Source organism: Microchirus variegatus (assembly GCF_963457635.1).
Source record: "Microchirus variegatus genome assembly, chromosome: 3".
Lineage (NCBI taxonomy): Eukaryota > Metazoa > Chordata > Actinopteri > Pleuronectiformes > Soleidae > Microchirus > Microchirus variegatus.
The window spans coordinates 35,843,681-35,860,649 of record NC_139804.1 but is presented as its reverse complement, the minus strand read 5'-3'; the positions used below and the strand labels follow the sequence as shown (position 1 = coordinate 35,860,649).

The window sequence follows — 16,969 nt, the reverse complement described above, 5'->3', positions numbered from 1 at the left end:
AAATAAATTAAATGCTTTATTGATAAAACTTTACAGATTTAAATTAATTCAGAGAACTTAAAAAAAAAAAAAAACATCACTGCTGTGTCTGCTTGGCACGAAGTTTCTGTAAGGTTTTCTGTGAAGAGACAGAAAAGAAGAAACAGATTCCTGTATCACATCTGCAGAGCTACAGTCGTCGTGGTTACAGTCTTGTTGTGAATCTTTACCTTGTGGAACTCCTGGGCCTTCAGTCTGTTTTGGGCGTACGCTTCCTGTCTGCTCCTGAGGGTCTTCTGCTGCTTCACCTCCTCCAGCTGCCCGTACAGTCTGTACAAACACAAATGTTTATTTACCTCCTGCAAGGTTTCTGTTCATGGACCGTCTGTGGGATTACAGAGCAACTACAAAACCAGACAGAACTGGTGGGTGTGGCTGAAGGAAGAGTCCATTCAAATTCAGGACAAAGCAGATGAAGGACAAGGATACTTAGTTAATGACCTACACTATGAGTAGGGATGCACCGATTGCCATTTTTGGGGCCGATTCCGATTACCGATTTTTCAAGAAGTATGACCTGCCGATACCGATTTTAGCCGATACCGATTTCAATTTTTTAAACAACTTTTCAGCATACAGAAAGATATATATTTTTGCATCTTTTCTCCTTAATAGAACATTTTAACATAGAAATACAATCAGTTCACATCCAATATCCAACTAAAAATACAAAACGAATCACTATAAAACAGATTACCACTATAAAATAGAACTAAATAATGCTGTGGAATATTCACACACATCTTAAAAGTGCAGTGTTATGGAACCATGTTGTTCACATCTAATATCCAACTAAAAATACAAAAACCAATCACTACCTGTATGTGTAGTTTATTTAAGTTTAAACCTATTTCACAACATAGTACTACACACAAATAAGTAAATGACCTCACTCTCTCTCCAACAATGCCTCGCACTCTCTGCGCACACAGGTTTAAATGACAAACAGACAAAAGTTTTGTGCAAGTGATTTAAGGTCCTGACTCTTGTCTTAAATATGACAGGCTTCGTTCAGTGATTGAAACAAATATATAAACATGAATGAAACGTTTACATGCAGAGCGCGCGCTCACTCGCAAAGCAGACGGCAGCGGCGCGGCCGCGCGGATGTTGTGTAATCAAATACACAGGTACGGCCGTATATTAAAAATTCATATCATAACGGGAAAAAAAACGTATTCAGTGTGAACCGGTATACCGCCCAGCTCTACACTCTACTACATGTGCGTGTAGCCGCGTGCACGTGTGTTGCTGATGCTGCGCGATGCGGGTGCATTTGATCGGCTTATTAAAATCGGAATATTCTGTCTGATCGGCCGGTCACCGATTTCGGCCGATCACGTGAAAATCGGCCGGTTCCGATCACTGGCCGATTAATCGGTGCTTCCCTAACTATGAGTCTCCAATATTATGTCTTCAGTGCAATTATATACAGTATTTGAAACAATAATGTATGAATTAAACACTAGAATTGGGCCGATTGACTGATTAATACAAAAATATCAGCCAGATGAATCAGTTTTATTTTGTCTTACGTTACCTCTGAGTTCTCTGATACATCTCAGAAACCTGGCGTTTCCTCTGCTCTGGTGCGCACATCTTCACTCCATCTGTCTTTTTCAGCCTGGACTCTCTCACTGAAAAAGGAAAAGGAAAAACAAGTTTGTTTAATTAAAAAACAGTTAAATGATTGTAGAGCAGAACAAGTTTTGACTTTGCTTTAAGGCTTTTATTCAGAAGGTAAATAAAACTCTGCCCCATGTCAGATATGTAACTGTTTCCACTACAACATTGATCGTGTATGTGCCGGCTGCAGCAGATGAGCCATGAGGGGCATTTTAATTTATTTAAATTATTATTTAAGGTGTCACACAAAACAGTCTTAAAAAATGTCCTCAGTGTTTTTCTAAGCTAAGCTTTAAAGTGACTGACTGAAATGTATCTTTGTCTCAACACCTGGATTTCATTCTCCACCAACATTCATTTACATCAGAACCGAAGTGAACAGACCTGTTCGTTCCTCCTTTGTTCTCTCATTCGTCTTCTGTTGAGCTTCTGGTTCAATCGTCTCCTCACAGGCGACAGATTCAGCTTCCTCTCTGGCTTCAGACGGAGCCTGGAGCAGATTCTTGACCAGAGTCCGCTTTGCTTTGATGTCCTGCAGCCTGCGGGACGATCTCTGCAGCAGAGCTCTGCACTTCTGCTGGTTGGCCTGCTGCAGACTTCTGCTCTGATCCCACTCAAACTCCAGGAAAGTCACTAAAAGGACAGAGGAATGAATTTACACTAATGTACAGTGTAATGAGTTCTGATTTCAATTGTATTTTCTTCAGTTTTTCCACCCACCCAGTGGTCACTTGCCTTTACTGACCAAAGTAATCTCAGTCTATACAGTTTTTTTCCCCCAGACTCAAACATGTTATGACTTTAAGTTTGGGTGGTCAAAGGTCATGTGAACACCCAAACTTTACAGTTAAGTCTCAACTCTGAGGCGAGTCAGGCTAGACCACAGTTAAAATGGTGTCGTCATTCATGTAAATATTCACCTGGGTGAATTTGGTCCTCATCTTCCAGACTCTCCTCTGGTGCCAACATGGACTCTGCCCCCTACAGGAGACACAGTTAATGTCCAGATATCAACAACCTGTTAGTGTCTCTACTGTGATGTTTTACAATCCCTTTTTTTTTTACACCAAACGCAATAACAAAATAAAAGTACGAGGTTCAATATAATTTCACTGAATGACTTAAAGGGGAAGTAAGTAGTTTATAGTGACATCTAGAGGAGAGGCTGAAATTTACAACAAAGACCTGCTGCTCTGCTCACCCCCTCCCTTCCCTGAGCGCTACGGTGTCCTCAGCTGGTCAAATGTCGTCCTCGTCGTCTTTCTCCGTGTCAGCAGATGAGGTTCGTGAGGCGAGGGAGAGGGCGGAGCTACCGCAGCCGTAGCAGACGAAGCGGAGAGAGAGGAGGCGGGACTTCTGCTACAAGTAAAGAGACGCTTGATTTGTTCTCTCGCGTTTGTCCTTACAGGCTCCGGTAGAAACATGGCGTCTCTCTGCTAACAGTGGCTATGCAACCGCGGCCCGCGACCATGTTATTTTACATGACTTTTTGAAACACTACGAAAATGAAACAACGAATATTATACAGCGACTAGACAATGCAGGAGCACATAATATATATACAAAAGTGGATTTTGGGTAATATAAACCCATAAATACTACACAGTGTCCCTTTAAAGCTGCAGTGTGCAACTTTCTGTTTGGTTCTTTGTAAACATTCATATGTTGTGTCCACCTGTAAACAGACCAGACCGAGGGAGCATTTGTGTGTATACAGTGGCAGCACAGGAAGAGTTTATCCCCTGATGAACCAATCAGCAGAATTCACTTCAAACTTTCCGAGGGCACATGGTTTAGAGTCGTATTTCAATCATCATCAGCCGTTTCATGTAACTAGCAAATAGTAGCAGTTGTCTCACTCTGTCTTGACATAAATCAGCTCCTCTAGTCTATGTGCGGAAGCTGTTAATGGCTGTATTGTGTGTGTGACTCACTTAAAACAGCAAAAATCCCCATTAATATCGTTTCAGTCACAGCCCTGATATATTATAGTAGAAAAGTACCTCATTCTCACGGCAGCTCTGTCCTTCTGGATCATCTGGATCATCGTCTTCCTCAGCGATGGTCGTCTCCTGGTCCTGCAGTGTGGTGTCTGTCAGGCTCAACAACGTTACCTCAGACTGCTCCAGGATCCCTTTCTCACTGGGCGCTTCCTGACATCCAGAGAAAGATGGAAGATTAGATAAGGAGGTTTGAAACAACTAAAAAAAATACATTTCAAGGAGAAAATGAAAGCGTAGTCTTACCGATATCTCATCTGACAGAGGAACGCTCAGGTCTGAACACTGCTCAGTCGTCATGTTCTCACTGTAGGCGTGTGAATCTTGAGGATTTTCAGAGACACGACTCCTTCCGTCCAGATCAGGTGCATCGTCGTCACACATTGTTAAGTTTGACAGATTCAGAGCAGTTTTCTCCACCTCCGTCCTCACACTGTCCTCTAAAGAGAGGAGGGACTCATCAGGCTGGTACTGGCAGCAGCCGTGAAGACCGGCTTTCTCTGCTCGCAGGTGTTCGGGTGACGGTACAGACTCCACAGACGGATGAGTGCGGGTGTCGGACTCGCTGCTTCCCTCACCGGCCGCCTCTCCTCCAGGTGAGTCAGGCACGTTGTGTTCCAGCAGGTGAAAGGTCGCGAGGGAGTCGGCCATTTCGTTGTGGGTGACCTCGGCCAACAATGGGTAGAATGAGTCAGAGTCGGGAAAAACTGACACTGAAAAAAAAAAAAAATCAACATAAGTCAAAAAGTCCAATTTAATATTAATTTACTAGATTTTACTAGTGTTTTCTAAAAGATACTACTACCACAACCTATACAGTAGACACATACTGAACCTAAATTACAGGTATTCATTGTGTTTCCATGATTTTTTTCATTGTAACCTCACCTTCTGTGTTCTCAGGCTCCAGATGAACAGGACTGGTTTGACTCTGAGGTATCTGCTCCTGTGAATGTCGACTCACACCTGGGGCCGTGGCACTGTGAGATGAAGCCTCAGAGGGCAGCGCTGGATACAACGGCGAACTGTCCTCAGCTGAGACGCCAAGATTCAAGCGGGTAAATTCTCCTACAAACAGAAGACAATAAAACCAAAACCTGTTTTTTTTTTTTCACTGGGAGAAAATGTATCAAGGTAAGTTTGTGTCAATTAATTAAATCAGAACTAATGGTTCAGGAGAGTGTGTAATTGACCAAGCAAACACAAACTTCACCTGCACCACGTCTTTGAATCTTACTGCAGGTGTTTGTTACCTGAGACCCCACTGTGATGGTCAGTGTCCAGCTCTGCAACCAGCGGCCTCATCCGGCTTTCCTCCTGACCTTCATCCAACCATGAGGTTGACGGCTCCTCCACCCGTGGACCCATTAGCTGACCTGAATGACTCCACTGATGGGACAGTCGACTCATTATCCTGCTCAGCGTGGAGTCCCACCCGCCTCGTCCCGGCGCACTAGAAAGCTGACCTATCATGGACGAGTGAGCTGACGGTTGACCGACCAATTGCTCCATGGCTGAGTCAACGGCGAGACAGGAGGACTGATCAGCCAGCTGACCAATCAGAGGCCTGAAGGAGTCCTCAGCCTGTGACAGCTGCGCAAGGAGCAGATCGGCTGTAGTGTCACTTTGCTGCGGGAGAGATAAAAATAACTGAATGTTGGTCTCGTATTAATATTATTATTATTACTAATATTATAAATAAAGTGGTTTGAGGGTCACTGACCAGGCTGCTTTGTGTCCGTGTTCCTGCTGCATGCAAATGAGGAGTTTGAGGACCTTGAGCTCCTTTGTCCTCGACGTGCCTCTCTGAGCCTCGAACCAAAGACAACTGTGAGAGAGAAGATCCAGCCTCCTCCACAGATGAGCCTTCACTGTCTGAAGAGAGAAAACGCACTGAATTAACACGGTGGAGTCGAAGCGTATCAAATATTTGAAACGTGAACATAAACGTGAACATGGCCACACATCTGTGACATTTTATCTTAGGCCATGGGTGTCAAACTCTGTAATTTCATTTGGCCCTTGAGGCAATATCAAATTAACATTAGAGCTGGCCCGCCGTTTTATACAGCGGCAATCGCACTGAATTTAACTGATTTGGCGACTTTGATGGTCAGAATAGCGGTATTTTCAAATTTATTAGCTTGTGGAAAAAGTTAATGTTGATATTTACCTCAGAAGGCTGCAAATAGAAAAGAGGCATTCAATTTTTTATTTAGTTTTATTTGATATGACATTGATATTTTTTAATTATTATTATTATTATTTGAAACTCGATTTTGCATGTCACTATAAAGTTATATAAGCCTTGCTTGTTCAATATTCAATGCAAAACTTGTTTGGGTCCCTATTAAAAGGTTAATTTGTTCAACCTTGGCCCGCGGCTTTGTTCAGTTTTAAATTTTGGCCCACTCTGTATTTGAGTTTGACACCCCTGTCTTAGGCCATAATCAAAATTACTGAGGAGAATGCTTCATTATATGTGGTGTACCGGTGGTTTTTCCAGCAATGCTGAGGGAGACGTCCAGCTCCCTGGTGTATCTGTCTATGATGCGCTGGATGCTGCTGTCATTAAACAGCGATTCTACAACTGCCTCAGGATGAACAGCAACAGATGGGTCCTCGACTAAAGAACCAGAACAACCTGCAGCTGACGTTACCTCAACTAAGGAACCAGGACGACCTAAAGCGGACGATCCCTCAACAGGGGAACCAGGAAGACCTGCAGCTGGCATGCTCTCAATAAAGGAACCAGGACGACCTGCAACTGACGTTCCCTCAAGTAAGGAACCAGGAAGGTCTGCAGGTGACGTTCCCTCAGCTAAAGAACCAAGACGACCTGCAGCTGACATGCTCTCAATAAAGGAACTGGGACGACCTGCAACAGGGGAACCAGGAAGACCTGCAGTTGACATGCTCTCAATAAAGGAACCAGGACGACCTGCAACTGACATGCTCTCAATAAAGGAACCAGGACGACCTGCAACTGACATGCTCTCAATAAAGGAACCAGGATGACCTGCAACAGGGGAACCAGGACGACCTGCAACTGACATGCTCTCAATAAAGGAACCAGGACGACCTGCCACTGATGTTCCCTCAACTAAGGAACTGGGACGACCTGCAACTGATGTGGTCTCAATAAAGGAACCAGGACGACCTGCAGCTGGCATTTCCTCATCTAAGGAACTGCGATGACCTGCAGCGGACGATCCCTCAACTGGGGAACCAGGATGACCTGCAGCTGACATACACTCAACCAGGGAACCGGGATGACCTGCAGCTGATGTTCCCTCAACTAAGGAACCAGGAAGATCTGCAGCTGGTATGCTCTCAACTAAAGAACCAAGACGACTGGTGACTGATGTTCCCTCAAGTAAGGAACCAGGAAGACCTGCAGCTGATGTTCCCTCAACTAGAGAACCGGGACGACCTGCAGCTGACATGCTCTCAATAAAGGAACCAGGACTTCCTGCAGCTGATGTTCCCTCAACTAAAGAACCAAGACGACCTGCAGCTGACATGCTCTCAATAAAGGAACCAAGACGACCTGCAGCCAACGTTCCCTCAACTGAGGAACCAAGACGACCTGCAGCTGACGTTCCCTCAACTAAGGAACCGGGACGACCTGCAGCCGATGTTCTCTCAACCAAGGAACCAGGACGACCTGAAGCTGACATTCTCTCAACTAAGGAACCAGGAAGGCCTGCAGGTGACGTTCCCTCAGCTAGGGAACCAGGACAACCTGCAGCTGACATGCTCTCAATAAAGGAACCAGGACTTCCTGCAGCTGATGTTCCCTCAACTAAAGAACCAAGACGACCTGCTGCTGACATGCTCTCAATAAAGGAACCAAGACGACCTGCATCCAACGTTCCCTCAACTGAGGAACCAAGACGACCTGCTGCTGACATGCTCTCAATAAAGGAACCAAGACGACCTGCATCCAACGTTCCCTCAACTGAGGAACCAAGACGACCTGCTGCTGACATGCTCTCAATAAAGGAACCAAGACGACCTGCAGCCGACGTTCCCTTAACTGAGGAACCAAGACGACCTTCTGCTGACATGCTCTCAATAAAGGAACCAAGACGACCTGCCACTGATGTTCTCTCAACCAAGGATCCAGGGCGACCTGAAGCTGACGTTCTCTCAACTAAGGAACCAGGAAGGCCTGCAGGTGACGTTCCCTCAGCTAGGGAACCAAGATGACCAGCAGCTGACATGCTCTCAATAAAGGAACTAAGACGACCTGCAGCTGATGTTCCCTGAACTGAGGAACTAAGACGACCTGCAGCTGATGTTCCCTGAACTGAGGAACCAAGACGGCCTGCTGCTGATGTTCCCTCAACTAAGAAACTGTGATGACCTGCAGCAACCCCAATGATGGAACCAGGACAAGGTGCTCTTGGACTTTGTTCCTCACAAGGTCTGAGAGGTGGTGGTTTATCTGAGGGGGGAAAAAAAAGCAGATTTAGGAAATAAAGCAGAGAACAAAATTTGCATGATCATGGGAATTTTTTTCTAGCTCGTGGCATAAACCACTTGCATCTCCTTCACTCAACTGTCTGCAGGTCTAAGGCATATAACAGGGCTCACGTGATCAGAATAATTACTTCTACTACTAATATAGAGCAAGTCAAAACATGATGAGGTGACTCGGCTAATTTCCTTTTATTCTACAGATTCAGATTATATGCTAAAAATCTTTAACAAAAGTACCGTCTGCCTCACCAGTGTTCGTGTTCTGCTCAAGATCAGTTGTGACGTAGCTGCCAGTGGAGATGGTGGTGGACGAGAGGTCGGAATCACGGCACCTATGACGAGACTGACACACACGCTCACGTTTTATTCTGACCTTACACACATTTCTTTTTTTAATAAAATAAGGACTTTGTACAGATTCACTGAGCTCAGTTCAAGTGTAGGAACCCACATGAAATGTATTTTGATTAAAATACACTTCAGGAAAAACAATTTCACATCATCGCTCGGAAAGAAGACACACGCACAAGGACATGGCATTCACAACATAGAAGATGCACACACACACATACACACTCAACATATAGACGCACAAAACAGAAAGCTTCTCAAGCATAATCACAGACTGAGGAAGATTCCCAGCGCTCAGATTTGGCCAATTCTCATCATCGACCCACAACTTGTGAATCTCAGAGGGAATTCAGAGAACCTCAAACATAAAGTGAACTTCTTACAACTGCATTTGTGTGTAGAGAAAATTGCTAGAATTTAATGATGACAAGGGCTGCAATAATTATTTTAACCAACAATTAAAAGAGTATAATCAGCTGTTGAAATATAAAAAGTAGCAGCCCTCTTTCACGACACATTAACCAAAGTAGCCATAGTTACCTCTGTGGGTGATCTGTAGCTTGTGAGTGCAGGACCACGGTGGTCAGCTCCTCTCCCAGAGTCAGAGGAAAAATGTGAGGTTTTTCTCTGGAATGAATCTGAAAAAAAAAAAAAAAACATTGTTTTAACTATTCAGCCAATACCAAAGTCTCCTTTGCAATTACTATCAATTTCTCTTATTCTTCTCTCCATACCAGACTCTGAATATTCTGGAGAGGTCCAGGCTCCGGTCAGCACTCTTTCTCTCCAGACCCAATGGCTGGATCTACTTGAGCTTGATCCAGAGCTTGGTGTTCTCTCAGCAGTGTGGCTCACACTGGATACAGATAAATCTGATTGCTGCTGCAGCTCCCAGGCGACATTCATACTATCCCCCAGGCCTGGTAATACAAATTTTACAAACCCTTATTCCTCTGCATTAACTGACAGATGAAGATTGACCATGTAATAAACAGTCTGTTATTTTCTCCGGGGCTGACCTGTGACTTGGCTGATGTTTAGTGGCGTCTCTACCTCTGGAATAGCACTGAGCTCGTGCTGATCAGTCCCTGTTGTCATGGTTCCCAGCCTGACGCGGGTCACTGGAGGCTTCGCTGCTCGAGCAGGAGGAAGAAAGAGTCCTGGAGGGAGGACCGACGCTGGGGCAGGTCCAGCAGGAGCACTCGTTTGTGTGATGGGATCTTTAGGATGGAAAATTAAACATTCTTCTTCATTCATCTTAAGCATTAAAAGTTCAGAAATTGAGTTTGGATGGTGACCAGGTAGCCATTAATCCATCCCCAAAATGATGGTCAAAATTTGTTAGTGAAATTAAATCTAATATGTCAGTTACCAGTCGTATTAACGGTCGAGCGATCCTCCTCTTGAGGGTTTTCCAAGTGTGATAATGTTCCTCCATTAGACTCCTCTATCGCCTTTAGCAGGGACGCAAGTAACCTGAGGCGAGTCTGTCCAATATTCTCTGTAACTTGCACTTCAGCAGCTCCAACTGCGGTTGACTGGGAGTAAGAGAATACAGCAGAACCGGAAAAGATGTTTCAGAAAACGCGTTCCTCAAACTCAACTGTAGCAAACATCAAAGTAGCAAGGGTTTCCTCACTTACCTTTGAGTCATTATCAATGAGAGCTTGCAGAGTCTCCTTCTGCTGCCTCATCTGCTCCATCTCCACTTCCTGTCTCCTTCGCTGCACTTCCTGTCTCTGCCTCTCCTCCTGCTGTAGTCTCTGCCCCTGCACCACCGCCTCCCTTTGCTCCAGCACACGCCTCTGGACGTCCTGTAGCTCTAATCTCCGTCTCTCCATGTCATCGTCTTTGGAGCTCAGGGATGCCGCCTGCAGAGCACTGCGTGACAAAGTCCCAGATTTACCCAATGCTGCATGATCTGTAGGCGGAGAACTCTGGCTAATGGCTCGGGTGGAGTCAGGATGCCGTTGGAGTGAGATGGTGGATGATGACAGTTTGTGCTGTGGCTGCGTGGTGGGCGAGCAGAGTCGAACTCTCTCTGGAAGGTGCTGCGTCACTCTCTCCATTATGTTGTCAGTCAACCAGACACTCTGCTCTAGTCTGTGGTTCCTTGAATTATTTGAGGTAGATTCCATTTTGTCAGGCTGCAGCTTGGAGCCAGCAATCAAACTGGAGCCAGGAAGATGTAGAGATGAAGTCTGTGCATCAGACTCTTTTGTTGGAACTTCCATAAAGGTTTGTGGTTGGTTTTGGCCATGTGATGACATTGTAGGTGTAGAGAGCAGCTGAGAGGTTGGAAGATGCATGGACTGAGATCTGTGTGGAGGTTGGTGTGTGAGGCCTGAAGGTAGGACAGCGGGCAACGATGATGTGGAGGTCATGTTGTAACGAATACGCAGTGCTCGCTGGTATTCCTCCAAACGTCGGCGAGCCACTTCCACTGATTTCTGGTGGATTCTAAAATTCAATGGGGGAATAAGAATTAAAATTTAAAATTTACGCTCCACCAGATTTGTCTCAGAGTTTTGTTCTGCACAATTTACAGCAGAACAGCTTCTATATTCAACACCCATAAAACAGAATTATTCAAATTCTTATGAGCAAGTGGGAAAGTGACTCACAAGGACAAGACACGGGCTTTAAAACATACCCGTTTTGTTCAAGTAGACGTTGTTGGTATTCTCTCAACCTGTGGGTGTGGTTGTGTTCGCCTGCAGGAGGCTGCAGCTGTAGAAAGCAAAGGAGCAGTAGTATATGAAGTATTTTCATAAACTGAATGTCATTTTTAAAAGGATGTATCAGCACAACAACAAATCTGGCTTTGGATGGACAACTTTGGATTTACAAAAAAAGGGATGGGGGTGATGATACCTCAACACCTACACATTTACAACACAGTATTTTACAATGATGTATCTCTACAAATGGGAAAACCTAAAAAGGATGGCATGATAGCTAACCGGCTTTAGCGGTCACATTGCCTTTTATTTTAGTCTGACATAGTAGTGCATATAAGATTAGTGGTGCTGAAGTATTGCATATTGGACCTTTAACTGACCTCAGGGGCTTGACCTGGGCAGACTGAGGGAAGGTCCTGATGCTGCTCGGACACGTCTGGTTGGTCAATAGTCACTTGCTGTTTCGCAGCAGCCTTCAGGTGTTCCCTCTCCTGCTGAGCCTCAAGCAGCATCTGTTCCAGTTTGACCTTCTGATTTTCCAGTTCCTGGAGTAAAACCACCTGCTGCTGTTTCTCCCTCTCCAGCTCCTCCTCCTGGAAAAAAGAGATAATGTACACAGTGACTGACTTGTGCCAAATTGCAAACATTCAGACAAGCGTGATCATAAAGCCAGTTTGCAGCAGAGATTGGTTGATTTCCAGGTGCAAGCCAAGAAAAAACATTTAAGTTCTCTTTATGAGATTGATTTGTCAACCTGATCATCTCCATAGGATCAATCTTCTCCACAGGGATTCTCATCCAGCTCAGACTGGCTCTCATTGCTTCTTCTGCTGGATGTAGATAAAACATAAGCAGCCAAAAATCTGCTCAATTCCACTATGCTTTTGAATTATTTTACTTCAAATAATCTTCAGTGCGTTGGCCTGCAATTCCAAGGTCTGCAGCACCCAGTCCAGCACACTCCTGCACTAAAAGAGGCTGCGCTAATTAAGTAATGACGATCACCTGAATCAATACTCTCTGGCCAATTACAAAACACACGAAGTGACCAATCATTAAAGTGATTGGTAAGATTTGTTCTTTTTTTTTTTTAAACACATATTATGAATTGCTGGTTTTTGCCATTAGACAGTCTGGAAAACCAAGTTTATGTCAATCACTCACTCTCCCACATTTTTACATCACAGCAAACAGGAGTTACTGATCCCCTGCCGATTTCATCAGTAAGGTCAAATAATGATGATTTCAAACACAATGAAAAACACAATTTTTAAATCACAGTCCAGATTTAGGTGAGTGGTTTTACGATCTTTAGTGGCCAGGTGGAAAAAAATTGTGTAATGGTGAGATAAATTGGCAAACACATACTTAAGAAAGGGTATACTTAAGCTGATGTAGATTCTATTCAGTGAGCCTTTTAAGTGCCTTAAATCACTTCAAATTAAATGTTTGTAAAACTTGATTAGTAGAGACATTCTTTAGCTACATGTGTGTAGTTTGCGCCAAAACAACAAGAAAGTTTGTTTAAATAGAACAAGAAATGAATGGCAGCACATACTGACCCTGCCCACATAATGATTACCATTCTATATCATAGAAACAGGATTCAGCATTACCCTTTTCCTTTGCTCTTCTTCAAATTCTTGGATTCTGTTTCTGAGTTGGTCAGAGAATATGGAGTCACCTCCAGATGAGGTCTCAGTGGTCTCCGACTCTGGTTGGATTAAATGTAAGGAAAAAAATGGTTATAATCTCATAACATACTAACTTTTTTTAATCTTGCAAACTGACTGATCGACCTTTGGCTGAGTGAGGCTCAGGGGGCTCGATGGAGGGCTGTTTCTTTTTCCCATTACTTGATGGAGGGCTGTTTGTCAGAGAGCCCGTCTCGATGGACGTGTCTCGCTCTGGGATCTGATCATTAATGACAGTCTGTGAATCAGCTACAGGAACATGACTGCTATGCTCAGTATACTGGTTCTTCTGGCTCCTGATTCGATCCAAAAGCTTCCTCAGCGCCCGCCTTGGAGGAGGTTTGGCGGGTTCCACTAAAAATACAAAAAATGATTAGACCATCAGGCTGTTATAATATTATTTTTTGTGTGTGTGTTTCTGGTGCATCATTTCACCTTGAGCAGATGTGTCCAGGTCAGTCCTGGCAGCCCTTTGCTCAGCATCGTGTGAAGTGTTTTCTGGTCCCTGTGTGGTGATTTCATCCAGTGTGACATCCAGTTCTTGGTCTTGGCTGCCTGTGGACAGAGCTGGCAGGGGCTCGGGTTCCAGCTGTACAACCAGGTCACCTTTGACTCCTGAGATCAGACAATGTTATTAGCATAGTTTTAAACAAACATATCTTTCACATATTTAATTTGTGGCTCGTGTTTTCTACAACATATTCAGAACAAAACAAAAAAAGGCACCACTGAAGAGACTCCTTACTCCTCTCTCCGGTGTACATGTCCTCAAAGGCAAATTCCATCTCCCTCTGGAAGTCTTCCCTTGCCTCCTGTCTCATGAAGAGAGGCTGGAAGATCTGAGGTGGCATCTGAGACACTTGTTGTCTTCTCCTCAGCATGTCAGTCTGCTGCATGTGCTCCAGTTCAACAAGCAAGCGTTCGCGGTCCTAAAGACGGCATCGAGTAAAGATCAAGCTCAAATGGCTGCACTTTATCTTTAGGTACAATCTGCATTGAAGAAAAGTAGCAAAGTAGCAGATCAATTCATCTATCAGACACATGTTAAAATTGTTAGTAACACAGGTAATATGCACCTGAACGAGCTGTTCCCTCTTCAAAGCCTGCCTCCCTCTGTGGCGAGCCTTCTCCAGCTGCTCCTGCCTCCTCCTCGTTGCCTCCCTCTGTAGGTCCTGCAATCTCCTCACCTCCAGGTCAGCTTCCTCATGTGCATTACACTGAAAACAAATCTTTCCATCAGACAACACTAATGGGCAAGGACAAAAAAACAACCACCATTAAATTAGTCAGAAAGCATACCTGCTGTGTGTCCACCTCTCTGTCCACTGTGCTCTCTGGCATGTGATAGTGGGTGGCAGCAAAGGCACTCACGTCAGATTTCTTTACCACGTGTGGCTTCTTGAAATCGATGTTCTGATTTAACACGAAAACAACACGGTTACCTCGACTCACTCCAGAACATGAACCATACAACAGGGAAACTCAAATTTAGTTTATAAAAAAGTAACATCTAAATTAGATGTCAATTTGCTGTTCAAAAAGAGAGAACTATTTGGTGTCAAAATTCAGTGATTCATGCCTGAATCACGAGATTTATCACTGAAATCATTAATTAGGCGAAATCACCTGAATGGGGTTAGGGGGAGGTGGTGGGAGGCTGGCCACTTTTGCCGATCTCTCCTTTTCTGTCTGTAGTGCCTTCTTCCTGGCACTGACGGATCTGCAGAGAAACACAAGGAACAGACATGAATGTCATCTTTTTTATGACATTTCCAACATGGGAACATCCTTGAACTTTTGTGATGCTACTCACTTGTTTTGTCTCTCATTGTCTTTAAGCCTCTGTGATTTCAGTTCCTTCAGGGCTTGTTGATGACGCTGTTCTGCTTTGGCGTGATTTACCTCCTCCCTCTGTGCTATTGCTGCCAAATCAGGTTCCTGGTTGAAAAAACAGGAGGGGCAGACAAATTCAGTGCTTTAGGCATCGTGACATGGTTTTGTTCACATTTTGGTTCTTAGGCCAGTGTTATCTTACATTTTCTTTTGCGTCTCTGTGTCCCTGACCAACAAGCTGGAGGCTCTCGTGGTAGAACCTCTGCAGCTTATCCAGTTTCTCCCTCTGCTGTTGCTCCCAGTCCAACCTCAGCTCCTCCCCCAGATGCTCCAGCTCACATTGTCGTCGCTGCTCAACCGCCTGCCGGATCTGCAGGGCAATATGCCGCTGCTGCTCCCGCACCTGTGTATCAAAGCAAAATAGTCTGAACACATTCCTGATGGGTGTTTTTCATTGAGATGTCCCAAAAAAACAAAAGTTTTATAAGACCTAATCAAAGCTGGTGTAACTCATTAATACACATTAATACAAACCATATAGGACATTTGTAAATGGACAAAGGGCAAATACAGCCAAAAGATTATCACGTTAAAAAAAAATTATGAGTTGATAGCAACAATTATTATGATACATATCAGATAATTAAAGACTGATATTCGCTCCTGAATGCCAGATGTATACAAAAACAGAATGTTTTTTTTAAGTTGACAGAAAACAACAAGTTGTGAGACAGAGAAACGTTTCATAAATATAAAGTATTTTGCACACATATTGTTATTTAATTATGGGTTTACAACGTGCTTTAACAGGCAAACCAAAATAAAAACAGGAAAATCAGGGAGAAAACAAGATAACTGCAAATCAATGCACCAGTTGTCAAAACAAATAAGAGCAAAAGATCATTGAATCCGAAGAGACATTTGTCAAAATTAAGCAGAGCAAATATGAAAAGAATAAAGGACTTCAAAATGTGATTAAGAATGATAAACTGTGGAGGGCGGCATTTACACCTCTACAGCCTGATGGAAAAGTATTATTATAATTTAAAAAAAGAAGATGATAAAAGAGCTGAAAATGTTACTGTACAATTCTATTTATACTGGTTTTACAATTTTCTATATACTAAGTACATTTCCTGGTGTTTAAAACGCATGTTTACTATTTACTAATTCTACTATCTGTGATGCTGTAAAACACATGTTCTAGTAGTGAAACTAATCAAAGAGTTCTTAGATGTTTTACATTAGTATAATGATCACACGACCTGCAAGGTGAGTGGGGTAAGACAATGGAACAGGTTTGAAGTGGAAATAAAGCAATAACCATGTTTGAAACTATTTAAAAAGGATATATAAAGATTAATTTATTTTTCGAGTATGCAACTTTATTTGTTTTGCACTTTTTGCTTGCATACCGTTTGAATGTGTCTGCCATTTCCTTGTACTTCCTTTGTTATCTTATACGTGTGTTCGCACATGTACTAGCATATTCGGAAACTAAATAAAAACATTTCATTTCACAAGTAACTGTTTGATTATTAAATAAATAATCCGATGTGGAAGGCATACTCGGTGTAAGTCATCAATCACAACAGAAACCAAAGTGAAGCAGTAAACAGGCACACTAGCAACACACCACTAGCAACACACCGCTAGCAACGACGCTGGTTACCTGTTGAATTCGCAGCTTTCTCCTTCTTTCATGTTCTTCTTTTAATATCCGAGCCTCTTCGTTGGGGCTCGGTCTTATTCTGGACAGTTTTCTCTTCATTTTCTATATAAGCAGGCGAACATTTCTCAAACAGCAGCACGTAGCCGATCCGTTAGCCGCTAGCTTCGCTGCCATCACTTCGTTCGTTGAAAGATACGAAGAGGGACTTTTTAAAACGCTAAATAAAATGCGGATAAATCGTAAAAACTGAGAATAAAGTTGGCGAGAGAATATAAATGAACCCCGAGAGTCTTTTGTTTATCGCAACCTCCACGACGACGCCTGAACGGTTCGATCCTATACGTACATCCGGTGGTTTAAACTGCCCGCCGTACCCCGTCCCGTGCGGAACAAAATCCCTCATAGTTCCAACTACGGACTACAGTTCCTACCCATTGACCGAACTGGCTTCCAGTTTGAAATATCACCGACGTAAATATAAAAAAACACAGAGACAACACAAGAGCGACTTGTTTAAATTATCAAATCAGGTAATAAAGCGTAAAAAGGTAAAAGAAAGTAACACGCCGTACATAAAAAAAGTACACC

The 16,969-nt window shown here is 43.6% G+C and overlaps 1 protein-coding gene across 1 annotated transcript; it reads right to left on the bottom strand.

The window, feature by feature from the left end:
- Positions 1-76: 76 nt before the first annotated feature.
- cep295 (centrosomal protein 295) lies at positions 77-16,620 on the bottom strand (the record flags this gene model as incomplete). Its single annotated transcript, XM_083887034.1, has 29 exons — positions 16,382-16,620; positions 14,912-15,112; positions 14,690-14,814; positions 14,503-14,596; positions 14,176-14,289; positions 13,953-14,093; positions 13,622-13,805; positions 13,312-13,491; positions 12,982-13,230; positions 12,799-12,896; positions 11,563-11,775; positions 11,155-11,231; positions 10,141-10,961; positions 9,874-10,029; positions 9,521-9,721; positions 9,236-9,421; positions 9,042-9,139; positions 8,400-8,493; positions 6,157-8,115; positions 5,389-5,540; positions 4,919-5,294; positions 4,554-4,733; positions 3,912-4,378; positions 3,669-3,818; positions 2,586-2,646; positions 2,050-2,298; positions 1,580-1,676; positions 210-309; positions 77-118 (listed from the first exon to the last, which is right to left on the bottom strand). Exons 1-29 carry the CDS (start codon positions 16,478-16,480, stop codon positions 77-79), a joined length of 7,164 nt encoding a protein of 2,387 aa, XP_083743160.1. The 5' UTR covers positions 16,481-16,620.
- Between the last annotated feature and the right edge of the window lie 349 nt (positions 16,621-16,969).